The sequence below is a fragment of the Eleutherodactylus coqui genome, chromosome 5 (genome assembly GCF_035609145.1).
Source record: "Eleutherodactylus coqui strain aEleCoq1 chromosome 5, aEleCoq1.hap1, whole genome shotgun sequence".
NCBI classification, from domain to species: Eukaryota; Metazoa; Chordata; class Amphibia; order Anura; family Eleutherodactylidae; genus Eleutherodactylus; species Eleutherodactylus coqui.
In genome coordinates this window covers 31,061,837-31,087,682 of record NC_089841.1, presented here as the reverse complement: position 1 = coordinate 31,087,682, position 25,846 = coordinate 31,061,837, and the positions used below count along the sequence as shown (strand labels likewise).

Sequence of the window (25,846 nt, the reverse complement as noted above, 5' to 3'; positions counted from 1 at the left end):
GGTCCATTGCCGATTCCAGCCTCCTGATTGGCTGGAATCGGCACACGTGACGGGGCGGAGCTACGAGGAGCAGCTCTCCAGCACGAGCGGCCCCATTCAACACGGAGAAGACCGGACTGCACAAGCGCTTCTAATCGGGCGATTAGACGCTGAAAATTAGACGGCACCATGGAGACGGGGACGCTAGCAACGGAACAGGTAAGTGAATAACTTCTGTATGGCTCATAATTAATGCACGATGTACATTACAAAGTGCATTAATATGGCCATACAGAAGTGTATACCCCAACTTTGTTTCGCGGGACAACCCCTTTAATCCTGAAAACAAGCGTTTGTTATCCTGCGGTTACTTGGTTGTAAAGGGACGACCTTTATATAATGCAGCAGTGTGAAGCGCATTATGGTCATGTGGAATCAACCACAGCTACACAATACAAACATTTAAAGGGATTCTGTCCCCAGCTTCATGCAGTTTGGCTTGGAGTTGAGCTCTGAGTCACGGAGGGGGCCGTGCTGGCTTTTCGCGCCTGCAGCATACAGAGTGACGGCTCTCTTCCTATACACAGAAGGGGAGAGAGCTGTCAGTCTGCAGGATGTGGGAGGGAGAAGCCAGCATGGCCCCCTCCGTGACTCAAAGCCCAGCTCCAAGCCAAACTTTATGAACCGGTGACAGAATCCCTTTTAAGGAGCAATTGTAGCCTAAAAAGCGCACCTACGTTGACATGGCCATATAACTACTGGTGTCAGGTCATTTTTGGTTGTCACAATGATTAATGATCTTTTCTGGTCATGTAAAACCTTCCACACGACTTCTTCAACCGTCTGCTGACTTTTACAATATTTGTCTCACAGCTTTTGTATTCGGATGAAGATCTGACCAATATTAATACTGCAGAGACAAATGTGAGGGGCGATCAGCAGTGTAAAGAGGGGATTCCTACAGGTAACCGCCCAGGTGAGTAGTAACCACTAAGTACAGCAAAGGAGAGTCACACATTATCCTCAGTCAGCGGCTGCAGATAGTTATGTGGATTTATAAGCTCTGTGATCTGTCCATTTCCGCTGTATATTCCCCCATTCAGCCGGAGTACAAACTAAATATGGATGACATGTGATACCGTTATAGGCGATAACACATGATGGGCATTTACGGCACGGACATGAAACACACCTATGTGAGCAGGAACTACTATTCATAATATGGTATCTATACTGATGAGGGAGAAATGGTCTTCCAGCTCCGGTACTAAGGGTCCTTTTACACTGACTAACTCTTGATCTGATGTAACCAGCGCTGATCGGTAGGCAGGTCAGTCACTGCTGGTTTACTTTTTGTTTTACACGGACCAAGAATCGCTGCTATAGAAATGAATGATCTTTAGTCTGACCGCTGATGCACATAGGCCAGCTGGTCATCTCCTCGGTAATATGGAGAGATGTAAAGCTGAATATCATCGATCAGGTGATAAGCGAGTGTCACTAGTATGTCCGCTCAGGGATGTCCCTTTTTCATAACCTGACGATCAGATGTACAAATGTTCGCGCCTGATGATCAGGACATGTAAAAGGGTTTTGAGGAACCATTAATTCTTATTAGACTGATGTCAAGCTGCTGTGTGCTAACACAATACCGAAGATGGAGGCAAAGACCCCAATAACAGAATCCAGAATGTGCAGACATAGACCCAAAGAACAGAGGATTCTTTAGAGGATGTAAGTCTAGTGCTATCAGTGTCAGGGATGTCGCTCACCAGAAACTTGGCAGGAAGACACCGAGGTGCTGATCATCATGAAGATCCCACTCAGACAGCCACTATTTCCCATCTGACTTCTGTCCATGTATTACGTAGATCGCACTTATACTCTTTATAGCCAATTGGGGTATTAACATTAACATGTTTTTATGTGGTTCACAGCATGTCCTATTCTGGTTTGATTCACGGACCAGAATCTGACATGTAATGTCTATTGCCTGCCAGCATGGGGCAGCACACAGTCCGTATGTGTCCATGTGATGTCCAATGTGAGTTCTCAGCACAACTCACACTCAGCCATCTGAATATGGCCGACCAGATAAATCCTATTTCAGGTGTCACATCTTATCTCCCAGCTGTGAGTGAATGCGGTTTCTTAGAATCCCACTCCCTTACATTGTACTGTAGATTATACAATTCCGCAGTGTGTGATCTCACCGTAATACTCTTCCAGTTGCCATAAATGGGCACAATTGGGAAACAGATTCCGAGTAGTTTCATCCTAATATAACGTCTGAGCCGATTATAAGGGGGTTGGAGATAAAGTAACGGCTTACAGATGTGTTTTCTAACGGCTCCAAAGAGTTTGTTCAGAATCGGGAATATTCTAATGGCCGGACCGCCATCAGGGCAGGATAAATGGTTACAGAGGCCCCCGCTGACCGCTGGCTGCTGCCTGCCTGTCAATAAAGATATCAATATGTCCTGAGCCAAGTCAGTGATCGCCAGCACTCAGCACACTAGCAGTAGGAGTTGTATCTCAGGGGGGGTTGGATCCCTTTAAGGAGCCCCCCAGTGGTCAATCACGGTTACTCTGCCTCCCGCTGGCCATTCTGCTTGGCCCCTCCTACTAAAGACTCAGACCCCATCCCCCACCCGTCCCCTGGGGCTCTCATTAATCTCATTATATGGGAGCCCAATATATCTCCTGGCAGCTCTGTGTAATGATCAGGGGTTGGCTGGCAGATTTTATCCTCGGGGCAGGAATATATCACAGGCCCGTGAGTAGCGTCGCAGCATAAGGGTGCGTTCACACATAGTGGGTTTTCTGCCAAGGAAAATTGGCAACAAATTTGCGTCAAATTCCATGTTTCAGTCTGCACCACTGGTGAGTATTTTGATGCGGATCTGCATCAAACTTCACTCCTTTAATTGAAAGGGTGAAATCCGCTGCAGATCTGTGTCAAAATCCACACCATATAGTGTGGATTATGATGAAGATTTCGATATGGACCTGCACCAAAATCTGCCATGTGGAAGCGCACCCTAAGGATGGAAACGGCCAGTTGGCCACACAAAATACTGGCATAATTGCATGGCCACTGGCCGCAGTCGGTGACTTTGATCTGGTTGTGTGTCGCCGGCCACAACGTGTACTTTCATATTTGTTTTATCTATTTACCAGGAGATACAGCCCCAGAACCAACCTTCATCCATAAATAGAGCAGCAGAGTCTTTCTTACCGCATAAATACAGCATCAGTATTAAGGTCATAACATAATTACAGTACCAGAATCAAGCTTAATGATGTGCTCAGCTGCAGTACGAGAGCCAGGTTCATGTAAAAAATACAGCATCATAAGCTAACTCCTTACATAGATGCAATACCAGACCCAAGCTCAGTACTTAAATAGAGGACCAGAGCCAATCTCTGTGCTGTATACAGAAACTGTATTTTCTCCTTATGTGACCCGTTTTAGATGAGCGCATTAAGGGCACATTTCACAGATATGTCCCAGCCCAACTGCAGATCTACTGTCCAGAACTGTCAACATGACAGGGAACTATGACGTGAGCAGGCTACGAGTAGAAGCAGGGGTGTACAAAGTACCCATGGGGCCCCAGAACAAAACTCAGAATGTCCTCCAAACTTCCCCACTGGCATAAATAACTCTCCCCATCAACGGAGAGCGGAAGGATATTACAGGATATAAACATTAGGTGACCAACAGGTTGTTGATCCAGGTCTTACAGACAGGTAGGAACTGTTAGAGTTTGATCCAGGGACTAGTCTGACTGCCATTAAGGAGTCGGGAAGGAATTTTTTTCCCGAAAGGGCTAATTGGCTTCTACCTCTTGTTTTTTGTTTTTTTTTGGACTTCCTCTAGATCAACAAGAAGGTTGAAACAGGCTGAACTAGATGGACATTGTCTTCATTCAGCCTAACATACTATGTTACAATGTAACCTACTGCAGCTACTAGTGAACTTTTCAGTGCCCCCGTTTCGCCCAATGATATGCCCACTGCGGTCCCACTAAGTAGTAGTCGTCCCCCCCCCCCCATTGTGGTCTCACTTTATTTAATAGTGGCCCCAGTTGGTAATGTAACCTACCCATGTGCCCCCCAATCAGTGACGTAACTAGAGTACTATGGGACCCAGAGCACACTTTAAAAACTAAAAGCTATCATTTCATATCCTTCATGTCCATCTTTGAGCAGATCCATCATCCTCTGCTGTCCCCCAAACAGCCCCCATCATCCTCAATGGCCCCCATCAACCTCCATTGTGTATGCTGTCCCGCAGGCTCACAGCATTACCCTGCTTTTTTCCTCCAGCGTGGTCACTAAGTCTACAGTGAATATTGTAGCCAGTGAAGGAGGAGTGAGGTCACTGTCACAGAGCGGGACATGACCGTACCGTGAGTAAGACTGCCAGCACTAGTAGTGGCAGGAGCTGCTGTACCTTTAAGAGGGAGGCAAACTAGGTGGCCATAAAGCTGTGCAGAGGACTCAGCCAGGGTGGCACAAGCCTCCATACCCCTGGACTAGCCCTGGTCTGATGTGACAACATATAGAATTATTGTATGTACTAAGCTGTTTTATAGATGAGCAGTTCTATATTTGCATTACACGTGTGTTACTGACATCCGGCTTCATGGGAGATTTTATATGAGTTCTTTATGAAAAAATAGAAGCTAATTTTGGTGTAGAAAAGGCTGAACTCCATCTGTATGGAATATAGTATTCTTGTAGCTTGGGCTTGGAGATCCACCGGGGACAGAAAAATGGGGCTTATGGAGGTCTCTGCTGCCAATTACTTTTCATGACCATTTTCAAATCCCACAGGACCTCCCCTGTTCTTGATGGAAACCAGAATTAGTTACTTGTACGTTCCAAATCACATATGCAGTTTATGGTGATGTTTTCTTTACTGATGAGGGCTTGTTTTTTAAGTGAGGTGCAACCCAAGCGACATCAACAAGTGAGCGATTCTCACTCACCTGCTCTGTCAGGACCCGTGTTTACATGGGCAGACAGTTGTCTGTAATGGCTCATTTGAATGATTACTCTAGTGACTGTCAGCCTGTGTAAAAGTACCCTTAGATGATGATTACATTTTGCTTCATGACTTGTTATTTGTATAGAAATGTTATAAAATATCAGTATAGTTATTAAGATTCAAAGTTATAAAGAATAATCCACTTTATTTTTGGCAGATGCTGGTACCAGGAACTCAGTGGGACATCTAGCATCTGCAGATTGTAGAACAAAGGATTGTGGAATCACTCAAGATACATATGAAGAACCTGCCATTGTCTCAGATATCTCCTCACCCCTTCACAGCAAAGATCCATCATCTGATCCTGCTATACAGCTCCCATCTTCATATTCATCACAGACTGATAAGCAGAAGAAAAGTTCTAGAAGGGTGGAACATCAAAGAGCTCACAAAGCGAAGAAGCCGTTTTCATGTTCAGAATGTGGGAAATGTTTTACAAGGAAATCATTCCTTGTTAACCATCAGAGAATTCACACAGGAGAGAAGCCGTTTGTATGTTTAGAATGTGGGAAATGTTGTATACTGAAATCAAATCTTGTTAAACATCAGAGAAGTCACACAGGGGAGAAGCCATTTTCATGTTCAGAATGTGGGAAATGTTTTACTAGCAAATCAAATCTTGTTATTCATCAGAGAATTCACACAGGGGAGAAGCCATTTTCATGTTCAGAATGTGGGAAATGTTTTATTAGCAAATTAATTCTTGTTACTCATCAGAAAATTCACACAGGGGAGAAGCCATTTTCATGTTCAGAATGTGGGAAATGTTTTATTAGCAAATCAATTCTTGTTAATCATCAGAGAATTCACACAGGTGAGAAGCCGTTTTCTTGTTCAGAATGTGGGAAATGTTTTACTGTGAAATCACAACTTATTAGTCATCAACAACGTCACACTCAGAAAAATCTGTTTTCATGTTCAGAATGTGGGAAGTGTTTTACTGAGAAATCAGGCCTTATTAAGCATCAGAGAATTCACACAGGAGAGAAGCCATTTTCATGTGCAGAATGTGGAAAATGTTTTAATCAGAAATCAAGCCTTGTTAAACATCAGATAACTCACACAGGAGAGAAGCCATTTTCATGTTCACAATGTGGGAAATGTTTTATTAGCAAATCAATTCTTGTTAATCATCAGAGAATTCACACAGGTGAGAAGCCGTTTTCTTGTTCAGAATGTGAGAAGTGTTTTACTGAGAAATCAGGCCTTATTAAGCATCAGAGAATTCACACAGGAGAGAATCCATTTTCATGTGCAGAATGCGGAAAATGTTTTACTGAGAAATCAGGCCTTGTTAAACATCAGAGAATTCACACAGGAGAGAAACCATTTTCATGTGCAGAATGTGGAAAATGTTTTAATCAGAAATCAAGCCTTGTTAAACATCAGATAACTCACACAGGAGAGAAGCCATTTTCATGTGCAGAATGTGGGAAATGTTTTCATCAGAAATCACATTTACTGCGACATCAAAAAGCTCACAGAGGAGAGCTGCCGTTTCCTTGTTCACAATGTGGGAAATGCTTTTCTTGTAACTCGCATTTACTGCGACATCAAAAAGCTCACAGAGGAGAGCTGCCGTTTCCTTGTTCACAATGTGGGAAATGTTTTTCTTGCACCTCGCATTTACTGCGACATCAAAAAATTCACACAGGAGAGATGCCATTTCCTTGTTCAGAATGTGGGAAATGTTTTTCTAGCAACTGGCATTTACTGCGACATCAAAAAGTTCACACAGGAATGATGACGTTTCCTTGTTCACAATGTGGGAAAAGTTTTTTTTGCAATTCGCATTTACTGCGACATCAAAAAATTCACACAGGAGTGAAGACGTTTCCTTGTTCAGAATGTGGGAAATGTTTTTTTCGCAAATCACATTTACTGCGACATCAAAAAGTTCACAGATGAGAGAAGCCGTTTTTTAAACCTGCTTTGTCAAATTGTACAAAAGAATTTAAAAATTAAAGTTACATGTTCTACACAAGAAAAGTGGAGGAATTTAGAGCAGTAAGTAATGAATAGGAAATATATGTAATTACCTATAAATATCTATCCAGAAACAGATAGAATCCAGATAACCCACCTTTTATATCCCCGTGTACAACGAATATTTACAGGTATGTAGTCACATATTCCTTTTTCAAAGTTATGTACCTGATCCTGTGCAGTGAATGTCCTGTTAGGGGGTTTTCTATCTTGGAGAAATAGGGCAAAAAGCAGGATGAGATCTCATCGCCACGCAATTAGAAAGGGAAAGACTGAATTACCTGTGGCAAAGCACTTTTCTAGTCCCGGCCACATCAGGGAACAGATTAGTTATCATACTGAAGTGCAACTTCAAGTCGAACGGCACAGAAGAAAATGGAAGTATAAGTTTATGTTCATTTTTGATACTATCAAGAATGTAATGAACCTCGGAGCGGGGTTCTTGCATCAGTGGAGAATAGGAAAGGTGTGAAGGAGGTCAAGAGCAGTGTCCTTAAGGAGAGCAGCCAAGGGGGTGTGTGGAGACACCTGGGGGGGTGAGTGGGTCAGGGTATGTTATTGTCTCTCCCCAAGGAAAGCACCCAGAAGGGGTGCCATCCCCAATCATTGTTTTACAGACTCATTCATTTGAAGGAATACTGCCATCCAATATCTGTCGCTCTAGAGGTTCTGTTCCATCTTCCTTATTTGCAGGTCTGAAGGAGAGATAACACACAGGCCTGTTACCCCAGAACACCAATCTAGAAACTTTTCACAGGTTTGGACTATAAAACATAACTTTTATGTCAACTTGTTTTTATTAAACATTTTTTGCATTAAACAGGGTTTCCATACTTTTACAAAACATATATATCCGTATATCAAGCATGTTTATCAAAACCTATATCTGTGTAGAAACATGTATATTCTTAACTTCTTAGGAAAACATTTCCTCTATCCTTTTCAATAGAATTTAAACATTAATACTGGTATATGCGTTTCCTGACTCCTTACTTCGTAGAGGGGAGAGGGAAAGGAGAGAAAAGAGGGGGAAAAAAGGGGGGGGGGGACATGGGGTCACATTATGGGTCAAAGAAAAACAAAGAAAGAAAACAAAAACAAACCTCCAACATATTTCAACAACCAACCATGGACCAAGTTGACACCATTAATTTATTTTTTTATTTGTCTTCTGCGTCTCTCCTCCTGTATAGAATTCCGAACAGAAACATATTCTCCGTCCTGTATACGAATAAGTGCAACGGCGCATATGGGCCCCCAGCGTGTCCCCCCCCCCCCCTCCCATGTCAGTTACACTCCACCGATTCGGGGGTCTTCAGTCATAGACCGAGTCATGTACCATGCAGTCATTCTGAAAGACTCATGTATTGCTCTTTTCACTCTGTGCAGTAGGATATCAATAAAACTTTCCCATATCTCAAAAAATCCCTCTAGCTGCATCTCCTTTTGGATAGAGGCCACCCAGTCCATACGCATAATAAAGGAGAGCTTCTCCAAGAAGAGTTTGAAGGGGGGGGGGGGGTCTCACGTCAATCCAAGTCTGTAAGATCGTTTTCACCCCTGCCATGGCTACCATGAACGAAAGCTTATGGCTTGCTGGGGTACATCTTTGTTTATCTGGGTTTATATACTCAAAGATTGCCGAGATCGGATCCAGTGGGGCTGCTGAAGTCAGGTTAGTTATGGTGAAGCGGTGTACTCTGTCCCAGAAGCTCGCAGTCCCACAGACAGTGATGGAGGCCCGCCCCCTGTTCCCTGCATCTGAAGCATCTGTCATCATTATATAATCTAAGCTTGTAGCCTCGCTGGGGGTTGATATATGTTCTGGATATGATCTATGAGGGGAGATGAAACAAACTCCCTTTTTTTTAATACTATTTTAAACTTTTTTAAACTTTTACATAATCGCTGTTATCCATTGGATAGCAGCGATCATGTGACCGAGAACTGCATACAACTCCCTGCTCTCAGCTACCCATACTAGCCGTGAGACAGGGTGTTTTTAAATTTCCCGGGCCTCCCGGCCCTCTGTGCATGCATGTGATGTAATGAGTCTGGCGCGCATGTGCAGACGCCGGTGGCAGGTCCAGGGAGGACTAGAAAGATGACGGACAGCGCGGAGGATGGGGGGGGGAGGGGTGGGTGGGTAAGTATTCTTAGCTAACCTTTCATTTTTATTTAACTGTCCATAGACAACTGTCCAGTGGATACCGGCGATCGCGTGACCGGGAGTGGGGTCCCGTGCTTCGGGATGACAGCTCCATGCTGTCGGCTACCTCCGGTAACTGGCAGCATGGAGCTGTCACTTCCAGAGCCTGCAGGGCTGTCATTCACAGAGGACGCATGTTTTTACATCCTCAGGAAATTAAGCCCAGCAGGCCAGGACGTAAAAACAATGGTCTGGACACTAAGGGGTTAGGATCTTTAAATGTCTTTTCATATACATGTTCAGATTTGGCAGAACATTAAGCAATATAATACACATGAAACAAGAAACTAAATTCTTTTAGTGAAAACACCTAAGATCATGGATGTTGAACAAATTTATTAAGATGCACTATATTGACTTATCTATCATCCTCTTATCAGAGAATGAAGGTCCATAGCACACTACGCTGGCATAGTGTTTTATAACTAATATACACCATGCACTGTTAGTGCTGAGCGAAGATTCTATATCTGCGTATGCGTGGGGAGAGTGAAGTGCATTATACGGCATGGGTCCCGATCATCCCAGTCTAGAGGATATGAGTGCGCATGCAAGGACATTCTGATGCGCTCAAGCTCAGTGTACGCTGCGCTTCAGCCGTAGAACGCATTGAGCATCACCTGATGACGCGCATTATTGGCACCACCTAAATGCAGCGCGTTATAGGATAGGGATGTGATTTTCCTTGTGTATGGTAAGACATGATTAGTGTGCAACTATAGCAGAATGGGATCAGGAATACAGATGATCCTGATGTAACTGGATCAATGATTATGGTGACATCTTAGAGGTGCTCAGGATGGCTTCCTCTAGTTACCGTAGTGATAATTCTTAAGCCACGGACCTAAGGGTGGTCCACTTTGGAGTCTATGTGTGCTGATTGGTGTAACTGACCCCTCCCCCCATGGGGCATGAATACTCCTATATAAGAGAGTGTCTGTGAACTAGCTCATTGATACCAGTAGCGTACCACCAAGGCTGTTGCTCTGTCGCTCCTATTTCCTCATTAAACTTTCATCTATTTCTCTCATTGTTACTTTAACTTCTGGGCTAACTATCAACAAATTATCTTTAGGAAGTGATATATATATATATATATATATATATATAAATCTCAATACTAAGTTGGAGTACAGTGGGAGTAGATGAAATCTATGTTCTCATACTAGATTGGGAATCAAGAAATAATAAAGTGGGGAACTTGTGGACTTGGCAGCTGTAGTGATCGTATTAAAGGAACTGCAGAAGGGAGCATAGTGACAGATGGGAGAATCAGTTGCCTGCAGCAGTAGGGGCAACTAGAACGATCAATGAGCTTATAGTGAATGGAGCAGAGATGAGATATATATAGATGGGCTCCTAATGAATCACATAGGTTGGTGATATATGACGTTATCTAACACAGAAGCTGTGAGATGTATACAGTAATGCTATATCTGCTTTTCATGCCGACATCCTTTACCACCTTATAGTGATGTGGGTTACATGGGGTCGTGACAAACAGAGATAACTGTGGTGTCATCGATTCATCCACAAATTAGACATAGAGGTATATTGGCTCCCTGAGGAGCTCCTGTTAGGCGTGAAACGCGTCAGAGCAGGACCAAGATTGCAGTGTCATCAAAATCTTTCCAAAGTGATTAAAAGTGAAACCTACCTTCTGGCCTCAGGAAGGTACTAGGTTGATCACTTGCCTGATCTCCAACTACGTGCAGCGACACCCAATACAACTGTACAATTCTTCACGGTGAAACAAGTAGTAACATCGATATACGCCGATTGTATCACAAAATATATATAAATTGTTGAGGTGGACGGAATTATCAGTCCACTTAATTCCCATCATTGTTCTCATGAAAATAGGTGAGAAATATCATATCATTTCTACTGTCAGATGTGTCTGTGAGTACTTATTTTAAATTTTAATGAACTAGGGGGCGTGGCCTGGACTATGAAGAGCTAAGTCGCGCTCTGCCTGAGCTCCGTCCTCCGCTTGGCTAAACCCATCTAAAAAGGCATCCAGACCCTTAAAAACCCAGCCCAAACGCAGCCATGGGCAAGAATAGGAGAGGGACCAGCTTTTCCAGGAGCAGAAAGGAAGATTTAGGCCCCCTAGACAGCTATATTACAGCCGCCGGTGACCGCCCCATGCAGGAAGGAGAAGGCGGGAAACGGCCTCCAGGGGAGCAACCAGGCGAGAGAAGAGGGAGAAGGCGCCGGCCAGAGGAGTAAGGGGACTCGGACCAGAGCGACAACCTACCGACCGTGGCCCGCAGCAGACCGTCCCGTACCAGCCCATCACCACCTGCAGACCGATCAAACAAGATGGCGCTGGAGGAGAGCACGCGACCGCGCAGACACTCCGAACCCTCAGAAGGCATCCACTTCGGGCCAATAGTAGGCTCCAGCTCTCTCCCGATGCAATGCAAGAGACCTCCGCCATCGCCAGCAGCCGTGGAAGCAGCGGCGCCGGAGCCACGGAGAGGAGAGGCCGCACCGGAAGTTTGGGCCCAGCCGCCATCTTCCCCAACCCTCGAACCGGAAGTGGGGGAAGATCGAGACGCCACAACAAGGGGAACCGCGGGGAGGGGCGCCAACACCCGAGTGGCACAAGGAAACCTCACAGGTACAGGGGAGGGAAATCATGCCAGCCCACTACCCACCGAGAGTGGGCTCTCACCATTAATAAACAAGGGCCCCAATACACAGCGGAGGGGGTACGCAGAGGTCCTGAAGCAGCCCTGCCCGCTCCAAGACCTCCCATATGATAGTGATGAAGAGTGGGCAGCCTCCCCCGGACCCTCACCCAGGTCCCAGGGAGACAGATGAAGAGAGCAACCCAAAGACCCCCGAGACCCCGATTGGAGGGCTCCCTCACAGAGAGACCCCCATCGCCCCGACGCCTATGAGGAAAGGGGCGGGAAACAGAGAGTCACCATATGTGCCAACACCCCGGTCAGGGGGCAACAACAAAAGCGCAGGGCAGCCCACCCTTGCACCCGTAACCCAAACTCAGCAAGACATACTTAGGTCAGAGAAACGCCCTATGAACAGGAGTCACCCTCAGGGCAACTCCAGAAACCGGACACGACTAACCGAGACTGACTCAGATAGCTGGAACTGGAAAGAACACCTTAGATCCATACCTACTAAGGGGGACCTGGATAACCTCTTTGCTCAGTTCGCCTCATCTCAAAAATCTGCTCTAGAGTCCCTGCAAAAGGAAATCCAACAGATGGGGCAACGACTCATTGAAACAGAAGACACAAGAACAAGTGTTCCATCAAATAAACGAACACCATGATATCCTATATGAACACGCTAATCAAATCGCTGAACTCGCAACCCACTTGGACGATATAGAGAATCGCCACAGATGAAACAATTTGAGGATACGGGGATTAAGTGAGGAAGTTGAAAACAAATATAAATGCTTCGGTGACCTCCTGAACAGAACCCCGAATGACCCGATCGAGATCGATAGAATACATAGAGCTCTGGGCCCCAGATCAATAGACCCCGAAAGGCCAAGAGATGTGGTGTGTAGGATCCACTTCTATAAAGAGAAAGAGGAGATCCTATGCCAGATCAGATCCAGGGACCCAATGAAGTTCCGGGACAGAAACCTACTGATACTACTGGACCTTTCCAGAAGAACACTTCAAAACGCCAGGCACTGAGGCCCTTATTAATAATCCTAAAAGAAAAAGAAATCCAGTACAGATGGGGATACCCATTCCAGCTGGTGGCTGGTTCCGGGAAAGAGACAGTCATATTCAGATCCCTAGGGGACTTACCCAAGTTCCTTACAGCTTTGAAACTCCCGATGGTTTCGCTGCCAGAATGGCAGAAAACAAGCACCCCGACACCCACCCCCCCTAGGGGCCAATGGCAAGTAGTGAACTCCAACCGCAGATGGCCAAATAAAGATGACAGGGCTCACCCACCAAGGGAACACATCCCATGAGACCCGCAAGGACATATACGCGTAGGACACCTCACCGAACTCTGGATAAAACCCCCCCAAGGGAACGACTCGGCGAATTTATAACTCACAGACATCTCCCCTAGCGACCAGCCGGAAAAGCCTGCATCTGATCTCCAGCTCAAGATTGTACACAAGAACTGCCAATTGAGCTTGACACTGAGACCAACCAACTACATCCTCGGAAGGGTACAATACCCTCCCGGGCACCCAACCCAGGGCCCCAGATGTTCCATCTATCCTCTCCTCATTTCAACAGCTCGTCCCTCTAGGCGTCGCTACCAACAACCTCTTCCTCCATTCCCATTCACATATATACTCATTCTCCCTCCATTTCTTGCCACTCCTACCTGTCTCTCTTAACTTTGTATAGGTTTGGATGCCCACCATAACATTTCATAGTAGCTGTGGGGTGGGGAGACACGGCTTGTAGACTCGACCTACCCAGCCACCTCTCCACTAGGGACCGCAGCACCACACTGCTGCATAGACGTCATCGTTTGAAAGTTCCTGCCTAACTCCAAGACCTGGATCAACAACCCCGCTGTTTAATGTCTACAAGCTGTGACATTGTGCTCTGCCTGAACAGACCCAGAGAGAACAAAGCAAGGACTTGGAAAAACAGGCAGAAGATATTGCCGATATGCCGGCAATCTCCTGCCTCTAAGTACTGCTTTGTTTACAGGTTGCCATAGAGACCATCGGCTTGTCAGAAGCAAGCCGATGGTCTCTGTGGCAGGGAGAGCTGGTGCTTGGCTGTCAGAGGACAGCCAGGCACCAGCTCTTACAGCAGAGATCAGCGAAAACCTCTGATCTCTGCTGTGTTAACCCTTTACATGCTGCAGTCTATGTGACTGCAACATGTAAAGGGCTGTCACTGCAGCATGTAAAAGGCTGTCACCATCAGACCCCTGGAATGTGATCAGGGGGTCCTGATTTTGTCCCTAAAGGGACAAAAATAAAAAAACAAAAGTTAAAAAAAATTATAAAAAAAAAAAGAAAAAAAACAACAAAAACACTTGTCTCCCTTTACTTTGTAAAAAATTAAAAATAAAATCACACATGTGGTAACCCCTGCATCGTAATGACCCAGAGAAGGAAGTTAATAATTTATTTAACCCCTTAATGACATGGCCCCTTTTTTTCTTTTTTCCCCATTTCTTTTCCTTCCCCCCCCCCGTTTAACAAATCATAACTCCTTTATTTATCCAGTGACGTCGCTGTATGAGGGCTTGTTTTTTGCGTGACGAGTTGTATTTTTCAATGGTGCTATTTAATGTACCATATAATGTACTGAAAAACTTTTACAAAATTTTAAGTGGAGTAAAATGAAAACAAAATGACATTCCACCATCTGTTAGTGTGTCTTGTTTCTACGGCGCACAAACTGCAACAAAAATGACCTGATAACTTTATTCTATGGGTCAGTGTGATTACTACAATACCAAACATGTATAGTTTTTTTTTGCTGTAGTACTTTTTTTCAAGGACATTTAATTTTTAAAAATATTTTCTTCTGCATTTTCTGTGGGCAATAACTTTTTTATTTTTCTGTCGACATAGTTGAGCAGGGCTCATTTTTTGCGGGACGTCCTGTAGTTTATGTTGGTACCAATCCAGAATACATACGAATTTTTGTTCGATTTTTATTGCATTTTTTCTGGGAAACAGGGTGACTGAAAAAGTGCATTTGTGGTGTTCTTTTTTTTACACTACGTTCACCTACTTTGATAGATCGGACATTTACAGACGCGGCGATACCAAATGTGTATTTTTCTTTCAGGATTTAGATTTTTTTATTATAGATATGGCAAAAGGAGGGTGATTTAAACTTTTATTACTTTGGTGTGAAAAAGTCATGAAAAAGAAAAATAACTATTATAATTTGGTATTGGTGTAATGGTACCGGCCTGTAGAATTACTTTAATACATTATTTATACTGTTCAGAGAATGCAGTGAAAAATAAAAATAAAAAAACATGCCAGAATTACAGATTTTGTTAATCTTGCTACTAGAAAAAATGGAATAAAAAGCGATCAAAATTTTAGATGCTCCAAAAAAAAGAATAGATAAATGAAGACTGGAGTTCATCCTGGAAAAAACACAGCCTTCTAGAGCTCTGGCAATGGGAAAATGGAATGTGACTGGCGACGCAAAATCAAACCTTTAAAAAAATTTTTAAAAATGCTTCAAATGTACAAAAATTGCGAAACATAAAAACTGTATAAACTTGGTATCGCCGGAATCATGTGACTCATAATAATGTTATCACATTATTTATTCTGCATGCTGAACACCGTAAAAATAAAATCCAAAAAACAAATGGCAGAATTTCTTTTTTTCCCCCCAAATGTTTTTACAAAAGTTATGCAATACATTATATACACCCAAAAAGGATGCCATCAAAAAGTACAACTTGTCCCGCAAAAAACAAGCCCTCATATGGCCGTGTCAATGGAAAAATGAAAAAGTTATGGCTCTTGGAACGCAACTAAAATTCAAGGATTAGACCATTTAAAAAACCTGCCCTGGTGGGCACAACAGGGGGGGTAAGAAACCCGCCACTCAAGGGGTTAATAGCACTTTAAAAAAGGCATCTACTCCCCCCTTAAACTCCTTTGTTGATTTTGCCATCACCAAGTCCTCAAGCAGAGAGTTCCACAGTCTAACTCCTTTTACAGTAAAGAACACCCTTCTTTGTTGGTGATGAGACCTTCTTTCCTCTAGTCGTAGCGGATTCCCTCTTTTTACCGTTGCAGTCCTGGGTATAAACAGATCCTGGGAGAGATCCTTGTATTGTTCCCTAATGTGTTTATAAATAGTTATTTGATCGACCCTTAGCCGTCTTTTTTCCAGGGTGAATATTCCCAATTTTGATAGTCTCTCTGGGTATTCCAGTCCCGTCATTCCATGTATTAGTTTAGTTGCCCTTCTTTGAACCCCCTCCAGCACTGTAAGATCTTTCCTGAGCACCGGTGACCAGAACTGTAAACAGTATTCCATGTGAGGCCTGACAAGTGCCTTATATAGTGGGAGGATAATGTCCTCGTCCCTATACCTCTTTTAATGCACCCCAAGACTTTATTACCTTTTGCAGCAGCTGACTGGCATTGGTTACTCCACTTTAATCTACAATCCACTAGTACCCCCAGGTCTTTTTCCATCTCACGTTTCCCCAGCAGTACCCCATTTAGTGTATATTGGTGACATCCGTTTCTCCTGCCCATGTGCATAACCTTACATTTATCAACATTGAACTTCATTTGCCATTTTTCTGCCCAAGCCCCCAGCTTATCTAGGTCCGTTTGTAGCCGTACCTTGTCCTCCGTTGCATCGATTATATTGTATAATTTTGTGCCATCTGCAAATATTGATATTTTGCTGTGCAGCCCCTCTGTCAGGTCATTGATAAATATATTAAACAGAATGGGGCCTAATACTGAACCCTGTGGCACCCCGCTAGCGACGGTGGCCCAATCATAGTATGAACCATTTATTACCACCCTCTGCTTTCTATCTCTGAGCCAATTCTTTACCCAGATACACACGTTTTCACTCAGTCCGAGCTGTCTCATTTTATATATCAGCCTATTATGCGGCACAGTGTCAAATGCTTTAGAGAAGTCCAGATATATGAGATCCATAGACTCTCCCAGGTCCAGCCTAGAACTTCATTGTAGAAGCTGACCAAATTGGTATGACATGATCGACCTCTCCGGACCCCATGCTGATTTGGAGTTATACCATTGTTTTCCTTGAGGTATTCTAGGATATCATCTCTCAGACACCCCTCAAATATTTTTCCAATTGTTGAAGTTAGAATTACTGGCCTGTAGTTACCAGGCTCTCTTCTTGAACCCTTTTTGTATATCAGAACCACATTGGCAATACGCCAATCCTGTGGTACAACACCAGTCTCAATAGTGTCCCTAAATATAAGAAATAGCGGTCTATCTATCATGTCACTTAGTTCCCTTAGAACCCTTGGGTGTATTCCATCTGGAACCACACTTCCTCTTACGTTAGGTAGGTGATATTTAGCTTGGGGTTCGTTTTATCCCCCTGCATCTCATGTGCCATTTCTTTTTCATTTGTGAATACAATTGAGAAACTATTTAATAAATTTGCCTTCCCCCCATTGTCTTCTATGGTTTCTCATGCCTTATTTATTAAGGGGCCAGTGCTTTTAGTGCAACTCCAGTTTTGATCTTTTCCCTACATATGTTTTTCCCCTGTGTGTTTTTAGCGCTTCTTCACTGCCTTCTTTAATACTTTTTTTTTTTCTTATTGACTCCCTTACTGTCTTGTCGAGCCACATTTCCTTCTACTTGTAGTTCTTTTATTTTTAAGGGTATGAACTGCTCGCATGAAGTAATTAAGATGTTTTTAAACTTCTCCCATTTGTCGTCTGTACTGTTATTTTTGAGGACGTTGTCCCAATTAATGTTACCGATAGTAGTTCTAAGCTGATCAAATTTTGCTTTACTAAAGTTTAGTTTATTTACTCCTTCAGAAGGCTTGCTATTGACTGACAGCTGGAAATTTATATTGTGGTCACTATTTCCCAAGTGTCCCTCACCTGCACCCCTGTCATTGTGTTTGGTTTGTTAATAATAATGTCAGAGTGGCCCTCTCTCTAGTTGGCTCCTGCACAAGTTGGGTAAGGTAGTTATCTTTAATTGCTCTCAAGAACTTATCGCCCTTATAAGATTTGCAGGTTATCTTCCCATATTATATCCGGATAATAAAAATGTCGCCCATTCTAATTACTTCATTGCGGTTTGACACCTCTTCTATTTGTCTTAATAAGTTTTCAGTTTCTTCTGCTATTTTTGGTGGCCTATAGAAAACTCCTATCAGGATTTTGTTATTTTTCCCTCCCTGTATTTCTACCCACAGAGATTCCATGTGTTCATCTCCTACACCTACATCTTCTTGTATCCTCAGCATTAAGTAGGATTTAACGTACAGACATACCCCTCCTCCTTTCTGGTTCCCACGGTCTCTTCTGAAGAGATTGTAACCCTGTAAATTCACTGCCCAATCGCACTTATCATCAAGCCATGTTTCTGTTATTCCAACTGTATCGTAATTTTCATCATACTTTATCAATTGAAGTGCACCCACTTTACTAATCAGACTTCCTGCATTCTTTGCCATACAATTTATATGGAGCATGTACATTACACACATACAGCTCTGCTACATCTACCATATACATACAGTACAGGAGCATGTACATTACACACTGTGAGGATTAGCGTTTAGGATCCGTAGCAACCTGGGCATAAGCAGTCAGAGACAGTGACACACACGTCTTTAGTCCAGGCTTCGCCTGGGTTTATTTCAGTGCAAACAAAGCAAAAACACAGGCCTTAACATCAGGCCAACATAAAGTAAATCCTGCTCATCTGAGCACTCACTAGACATGGATTGTCTCGGTCTACACACTTGTAAACAAAATGGTTCCTGCGCACCGCCAGCCAGGCTCTCAGATCTGCGAAGGTCTCAGCTCTCCTCCTCCAGGACCTGTAGGCCCAGGCTTTATAAGGCCTGGTACCAGCCTCACCTGGTATGTGGGAGTGGCCATCCCACCCTTTGCTTTGACCACTCCAGGAAAAGCCGGCCCGGATTATGTGGCTTGGAGCCACTTACACACTACAACGTGTCAGTCACTTAATGTTACTGACACCATACTGCCGGCTTCCTCCACCGAGCCCAGGCTGCTTGGTGGCATGTATCTGCCCAAGTGCTCCCTAAAGCCGCATAGGAGAGCATCCTAGGTGAAATGTAACGGCCCTCCAGCCCTTTGCCGGTCACTGTCTCACATACCCTCCCCCTCTGTTCGAGCCTGTGGGGTCGGACACCTTTAGCCGCCATGCAATGCGTCCTTGACAAGATATTGCCCTGTAGCTTTCCTGCCCTGTGTTCAACAGAGAAACTGAAGTTTTGAAGTGTCAGGAACCACCTAGTGACTCTGGCGTTTCTCTCTTTTGCCTGTGACATCCAGGTTAAGGGAGAGTGGTCTGTGATCAGCCTGAAGTGTCGACCTAGAAGGTAGTATTTTAGGGATTCAAGGGCCCATTTGATGGCTAGGCACTCCCGTTCAACAATGCTGTAATTTTTCTCGGGTGGCGTGAGCTTCCTGCTTAGATAAATGACAGGATGTTCCTCTCCCTCTACTTCTTGGGACAGGACTGCTCCCAGTCTTACGTCGGACGCGTCTGTTTGAACAACAAATTCTCTTTTAAAATTAGGTGTGACCAACACTGGGCGTCTACAGAGGGCCCGTTTTAACTCTTGGAACGCCTTTTCTGCATCAGGGTTCCACTTGACCATGACTGACTTACTGTTCTTGGTCAAGTTTGTTAGGGGCGCTGCTATGCTAGAAAAGTTTTGCACGAACCGCCTATAGTACCCTACAATACCTAAAAAAGCTCTCACCTGCTTTTTAGTTGTGGGTTGTGGCCAGTCCTGAATGGCTTCAACTTTATTGACCTGGGGTTTTATAATACCCCTACCCATTATATACCCCAGGTATCGTGCTTCTTCGAGACCCAAGGCGCACTTCTTTGGGTTTGCTGTGAGCCCTGCTTTTCTAAGGGAGTTCAGTACTGCCTGTACCTTAGGTAGATGGCTGTCCCAGTCTTCACTAAAGATGATGATATCATCTAAATACACTGACGCATACTGACGATGGGGTTTGAGTATGACATCCATCAATCTTTGGAAGGTTGCTGGAGCTCCATGCAAACCGAAGGGTAGGCAGATGTACTGAAACAACCCTACTGGTGTGTCAAACGCAGTCTTTTCTTTCACGCTCTCTGTAAGGGGAACCTGCCAGTAGCCTTTAGTAAGGTCGAGAGTGGAAAAGTATCTGGCATGACCCAGTCTCTCAATTAACTCGTCCACTCTCGGCATCGGGTATGCGTCAAATTTTGACACGTCATTTAGCTTCCGGAAGTCGTTACAGAAGCGCAGAGAGCCATCAGGTTTTAGTAGTAGCACAATAGGGCTGGACCATTCGCTTTTCGACTCCTCAATTACTCCAAGGACTAGCATTTTCTTGACCTCCTCCGAGATGGCTCGTCTGCGGGCTTCTGGAAGCCTGTACGGTTTCAACTGAACCTTTACCCCTGGCTCAGTTATAATGTCGTGTTTTATGACACCAGTACGCCCTGGTATATCGGAGAACACATCTGAATTACGTCGTATAAACTTCCTAGACTCTTGCTGTTGGGATTTGGACAGGGACCCTGATACACACACCTCTGGGACCCCAACACGGGGGGTGCTCACTGTAGTCAGGGCTTCTCTGTCCTTCCATGGCTTAATTAGGTTTACATGGTACAACTGTTCTGGCTTCCGCTTACCCGGCTGGTACACCTTATAGTTTACCTCTCCGACTTTCTCGATTATTTCATAGGGCCCTTGCCATTTTGCTAGGAATTTATTGTTTAAAAGTATTTTATTGAAAGTTTTTCGTAATATACATCTTACAATAAAGTCAGTTCAAATCAGACTCGTTCTGTTCTTCTTGTGTCTTCATCGCATATAGTGTATCAGCTTGAACTAACATAAACATAAACTGCTCTTCTGGTCTTATACTGTATTATATAATGAATAACTCGTATTAAATTCTATATTACCCTCTTTGTGAGGTGTTATTGGCTTCTGATGTTGCTTCTTATTTCTTATGCTATGAAAACCCAACAGTAACGCGGGTTACCAAAGCTTATAGTCTAAAACCGATGACTACCTCGCCCAGGGTATATCCCTGGACGTGTTGTCTGCCGGTTCCGGAAAACTTGATAAACATATTAATATGTCTAAACGGGATGAGTGGGGGAGCAGAGAGAAGAGTGTGGGGAAGGGGTTCTGGGAGGGGAAGAAGGTAGGAGAGAAGAGAGAAATTAGAAAAGTGAGAGAGTAGAGAGGTAGAAAGGTAGAAAGAGCCTCGTTGCGTCTCATGCCTCAGTGTATTCACTATTCCAGTGATTTATCACAGAGTGGGTAATTCACCCCTCGAGAGCCATCCATCGAAATCTGTTGATTTGCGAAATGTCAACCATGGTTCCCATGTTACGTGGTAGACTGCGTAATTAGTGTCATCTTCTGCTCTTAACTCCTCCAAATGGTTTATCTCATCTAGGGCAGTTACCCAGTTCAATCTGGACGGTGGAGTCTAAGATCTCCAGAGACGAGGGATTGTGACCCCAGCTGCCAGGAGGAAAAATCGTAGAATTCTTTTTTTATTTACCCCTATTGACCCCGGTAGAATGGATAGAAGAGCGATCTCTGGGGTGAAGGCTAGTGACCCCCTCCTCAGAGCATTGTGTAGCTCCTCAATCGCCTTCCAAAATGGTGTAAGCTGTGGGCAGGACCACCAGATGTGGGTGAGTGTTCCTATTTCCGTCAAACATCTCCAGCACAGGTCAGATACTCCTGGATAAAATCTGGCTAGTCGTGCCGGGGTACGATACCACCGTGTGAGTAATTTGTAGTTAAGTTCTTGGTGGTTCCCTGACACTGTCATCTTATGTGTCAAACAGTGAGCTTTAGCCCAGTCCTCTTCTGGCACGGCTCGCCCCAGCTCCTTCTCCCATGATTTCCTGTATCCATCCCCAGCGTCCCGACCTCCCTCAGCGACCAGGATGCCGTAGACTGTGGATATCTTGCCCTTCTTTTTCTGAGGTGCTTCACATAGGTCCTCAAAGGGCGTTGATGGTAATGTTAGTTTGGCTGTCGGCCCCAAGGTTTTTATGTAATGAGCAATCTGATGATACTGGAACCACGCACCCGTCCACGGCCCCCCCTCTCCCCTGAGCGCGTCCAGCTGCAGAATTCCATTTTTGTCCACAATGTCACGCACCCTACGGCATTGTAACCTCAGACCCTCCAGTAGTGGTAGTCTGGCATCTCCCTGTGGGAAGTCTGGGTTCCCTTTCAGGGGTGTCCATGGCCCTGGTTTCCTCACCAAACCACTTCTCCCTGCGAAGCCATCCCATATTTTCAGTATTGTGTTCATTAATGGGGATACCTTAATTCCCCGTCTACCCAACCCCCCCCCCCCTTTAGCCAGAATAACCCCTGTATTTGTTTTGTGGTGGTTGTTCGTTCTAGCTCCACCCAGTGTTCCGTGGGGTCCTTTCGCATTAGATCTAATACGACTTTGCATATTGCGGCTCTATAGTATAGGCGTAGGTCTGGCATCCCCAATCCCCCTCTATCCTTCCGCTGTGTCAGCAGCTTATAGCTAAGACGCGGTTTGCTAGGAATTTACTTTCTAGGGTGAGCACCAACACTAGTACCCGATCCCCAGGGTTGAAGCTTCTCGCCTTGGCGGACCTGTTATATACCCGGCTTTGGGCTTCTTGAGCCTGCTGTAAATGTTCTTTAACAATGGGCATGACCACCGCAATCCGATCTTGCATGAGGGAGATGTGTTCAATAACACTCCTGTAGGGTGCGGACTCATGCTCCCAGGTCTCCTTGGCTACACCAAGGAGCCCCCGGGGATGTCTACCATAAACTAATTCAAAGGGAGAGAACCCAGTGGAGGATTGTGGGACTTCAGGGATTGAGAACATTAACATGTGAAGTAGTTCCTTTGCAATACCCTTTGATGAAGTATTGCGCAAAGGAACGGCTTCGGGGGAACAGGTGGCATAGTCTACAACCACTAATATATGTTGGTGACCCCGGGCAGACTTTACCAAGGGTCAGACTAGGTCCATAGCGATCCGCTCAAACGGCACCTCTATAATGGGCAAGGGCATTAAGGGACTCCAGTAATGGGGAATAGGAGCTGTTATTTGGCACTCCGGGCATGACTCGCAGTAATATTTTACATCCCCATGTACCCCGGGCCCGAAAAACCGCTGAAGAACGCGTTCCCTCGTTTTTTCGCTCCCGAGATGACCTCCTAGCACATGCTTGTGTGCCAGGTCTAAGACCATCCCACGATAAGGCTGAGGTACCACCAGCTGTTCCACAACCTCTCCACGGACCTTGTCAACCTGATACAACAATTCTTGATTGACTGCCCGGTGTGGGAACACTACATCAGCCCCTGGGAATTGAGGCTCCCCATTTATCACTAACATTTTCCCTGGCTTTTACTAAGGTGGGGTCTCGGAGCTGCTCAGTTCCGAAATTGGCAAGTGAGACCTCCAAGTCAGGCATGGCAACCACTTCGTCCTGCACCTCCGTCTCACCTGCCAGTACCATTAAAGGAGATGTCTCGAGGAAGCAGTGAATTTTTTTTTTTGCCCAGTCCCCCTAATTAAGCACACATTACAAAGCCCCCCTGTAAATGACATTTCTAGCTGGTTTGTACTTACCGCTCCAGCGTTTCAGCAACTTATAAAAGTTTCCCGAAGATGGCCGCCGGCTCTTTTCCCATCCCTTGCTGCAGCCCGACGTGCGCGCTCCCGAGACGCTACCAGCTGTGTCTCCCTGACAACCAGACGCCCGGCAGCCGCCGACCGGACCCCTGGAGTGAACACGGCCGACCAGTCACCCACCGCCAGGCAGCAGGTAACCGGCGCAGCCCCCCCCCCGGCACAGCGGCAGCCCCCCCATCGCAGCGACAGCCCCCCCCCCCGGCACAGCGACAGCCCCGCCCCGGCACAGCGGCAGCCCCCCCATCGCAGCGGCAGCCCCCCCCGTCACAGCGGCAGCCCCCCCGTCGCAGCGGCAGCCCCCCCATCGCAGCGGCAGCCCCCCCATCGCAGCGGCAGCCCCCCCATCGCAGCGGCAGCCCCCCCCAGCACAGCGACAGCCCCCCCATCGCAGCGACGCCCCCCCATCGCAGCGGCAGCCCCCCCATCGCAGCGACAGCCCCCCCCATCGCAGCGACAGCCCCCCCGGCACAGCGGCAGCCCCCCATCGCGACAGCCCCCCCATCACAGCGGCAGCCCCCCCCGGCGCAGCGGCAGCCCCCCCCGGCGCAGCCCGCCCCCGGCGCAGCGGCAGCCCCCCCCCCGGCCCATCACTTACCAGGACGGCGGGACAGCTGGGCGGCTTCGGCGGCTTCTCCGGACAGCTCGGCAGCTCTGCACCTTCCTCTAACAGAGGATGGTACAGAATGGCCGCCCCAGCGCGCTCCCGAGCAGTGACAGCTCGTCTGCGCATGCGCAGAAGAGCTGTAGCGGGGAGCACACTGAAGCGGCTCGTGCTGAAAGGAGAAGAACGGACTGCGCAAGCGCATTAATATGGCCATACAGAAGTGTATACCCCCACTTGATTTCGTGAGACAACCCCTTTAAGGGAAAATTACCCCCATTCTCTTGGGTCACCCCTACTGCCGGAACCGTATCATCAGGTTCAAACGGTTCGGGGCACACATTATTCATATTGGCATCATCATAAACCTTATTTGCAGATGACCCTCGGTTTCGCCACAAGTCCCAAAATAGGGGAAAGTCTCTCCTGAGGATCACGGTGTGCATTAAGGACTTTACGACGCCCACCTCATGAGTGGCAAGTCCACACGGAGTCTCGTCTCACCGGGGCAATAGGATACTCCTTGGTGTCCCCATGCACACATACAACGCCCATGCGACGGCCGGTGACGGTTGTGGGGGGGGGGGGGGGGGTCGACCAAGCGGGAGTGCACCAGCGTAACCAAGCTCCCTGAGTCCAGTAGAGCTGTCACCGCAAAGTTGTTCACCTTTATGTGACATAAGGGTCGATCAATCTCTGACATAGTCTCTGCAGAGCATACTGGCCATGTGAACAGCGACCTCCACCGGGCAGAGTCACAGTCCATTGGCTCCACAGTGAGGGGACAGTTGGCAGCAATATGCCCCGGCTCATGGCAGCGCCAACACCATATGGGGGCCCGGTCTCCTTGGGGTTCTACCGGGGACCCAACTGTCCATTTGGGGCTCGTCCTCTGCCCCAAATGATCCCCCTCTGAGCCGCCTACCTTTGGGACACTTTTGACACCCCTTACATACGGAACAGTCTTACCAGGTGCTCCAGTCGGCTTGCTGTTCCCGCGGTTGGAGCGTCCAGGAGGCACGCCTTGCAAAAAGTCCTCCGTGGCTTTATACTTCTCGACGAGGCTCACGAGTTGGTCCATGTCCTGGGGACCCCCTTGTCCCACCCAGCGCTGAATTGCGGGGGGCAACGAGCAGATAAACTTGTCCAGAACCACTTTCTGTACGAACTCTGCCAGGGTTGACTCCTCCGGTTGCAGCCATTTTCTCACCAGGTGGAACAGGTCGTACATCTGGGAGCGAGCTGGCAGGTTATCCGCAAAAGTCCAGGTGTGTACACGTCGGGCCCGCACATGGGTGTCCATGCCCAAGCGTGCCAGGATCTCACCTTTGAGCTTATTATAGTCCTTGGCATCCTGCTCACTGAGGTCAAAAATGGTCTTTTGGGGTTCTCCCATCAGGAAAGGCGCTACTACCTCAGCCCACTGAGGCGCCGGTAATTTCTCCCTTTCGGCCACTCTCTCATAGACAGCGGGATAGACCTCAATGTCATCGGTGGCCGTCATCTTTTGTAGGGCCGCCTGTACCGCGGTACGGGTGGTGGGGAGCGAACCAGATGACCTCTGCACACTTTGCACCACTGCCAGGACTTGTTCTTGCAGCTGCTGGTTAACCCGCTGTTGCT

The 25,846-nt window shown here is 46.3% G+C and overlaps 2 protein-coding genes across 2 annotated transcripts in view; both read left to right on the top strand.

Annotated features, from left to right (window-relative positions):
* LOC136629117 (zinc finger protein 665-like) overlaps positions 1 to 7,986 on the top strand; it is a 32,725-nt gene extending 24,739 nt beyond the window's left edge. Inside the window, exons 10-11 of the mRNA XM_066605252.1 lie at positions 853 to 955; positions 5,193 to 7,986. Of these exons, the coding sequence (XP_066461349.1) occupies positions 853 to 955; positions 5,193 to 6,943 (1,854 nt within the window). The 3' untranslated portion in view covers positions 6,944 to 7,986. The remainder of the gene's footprint in view (positions 1 to 852; positions 956 to 5,192) is intronic.
* The window catches only part of LOC136629093 (zinc finger protein 850-like), a 585,720-nt gene that overhangs the window by 127,353 nt on the left and 432,521 nt on the right, over positions 1 to 25,846 (top strand). The window lies entirely within an intron of this gene.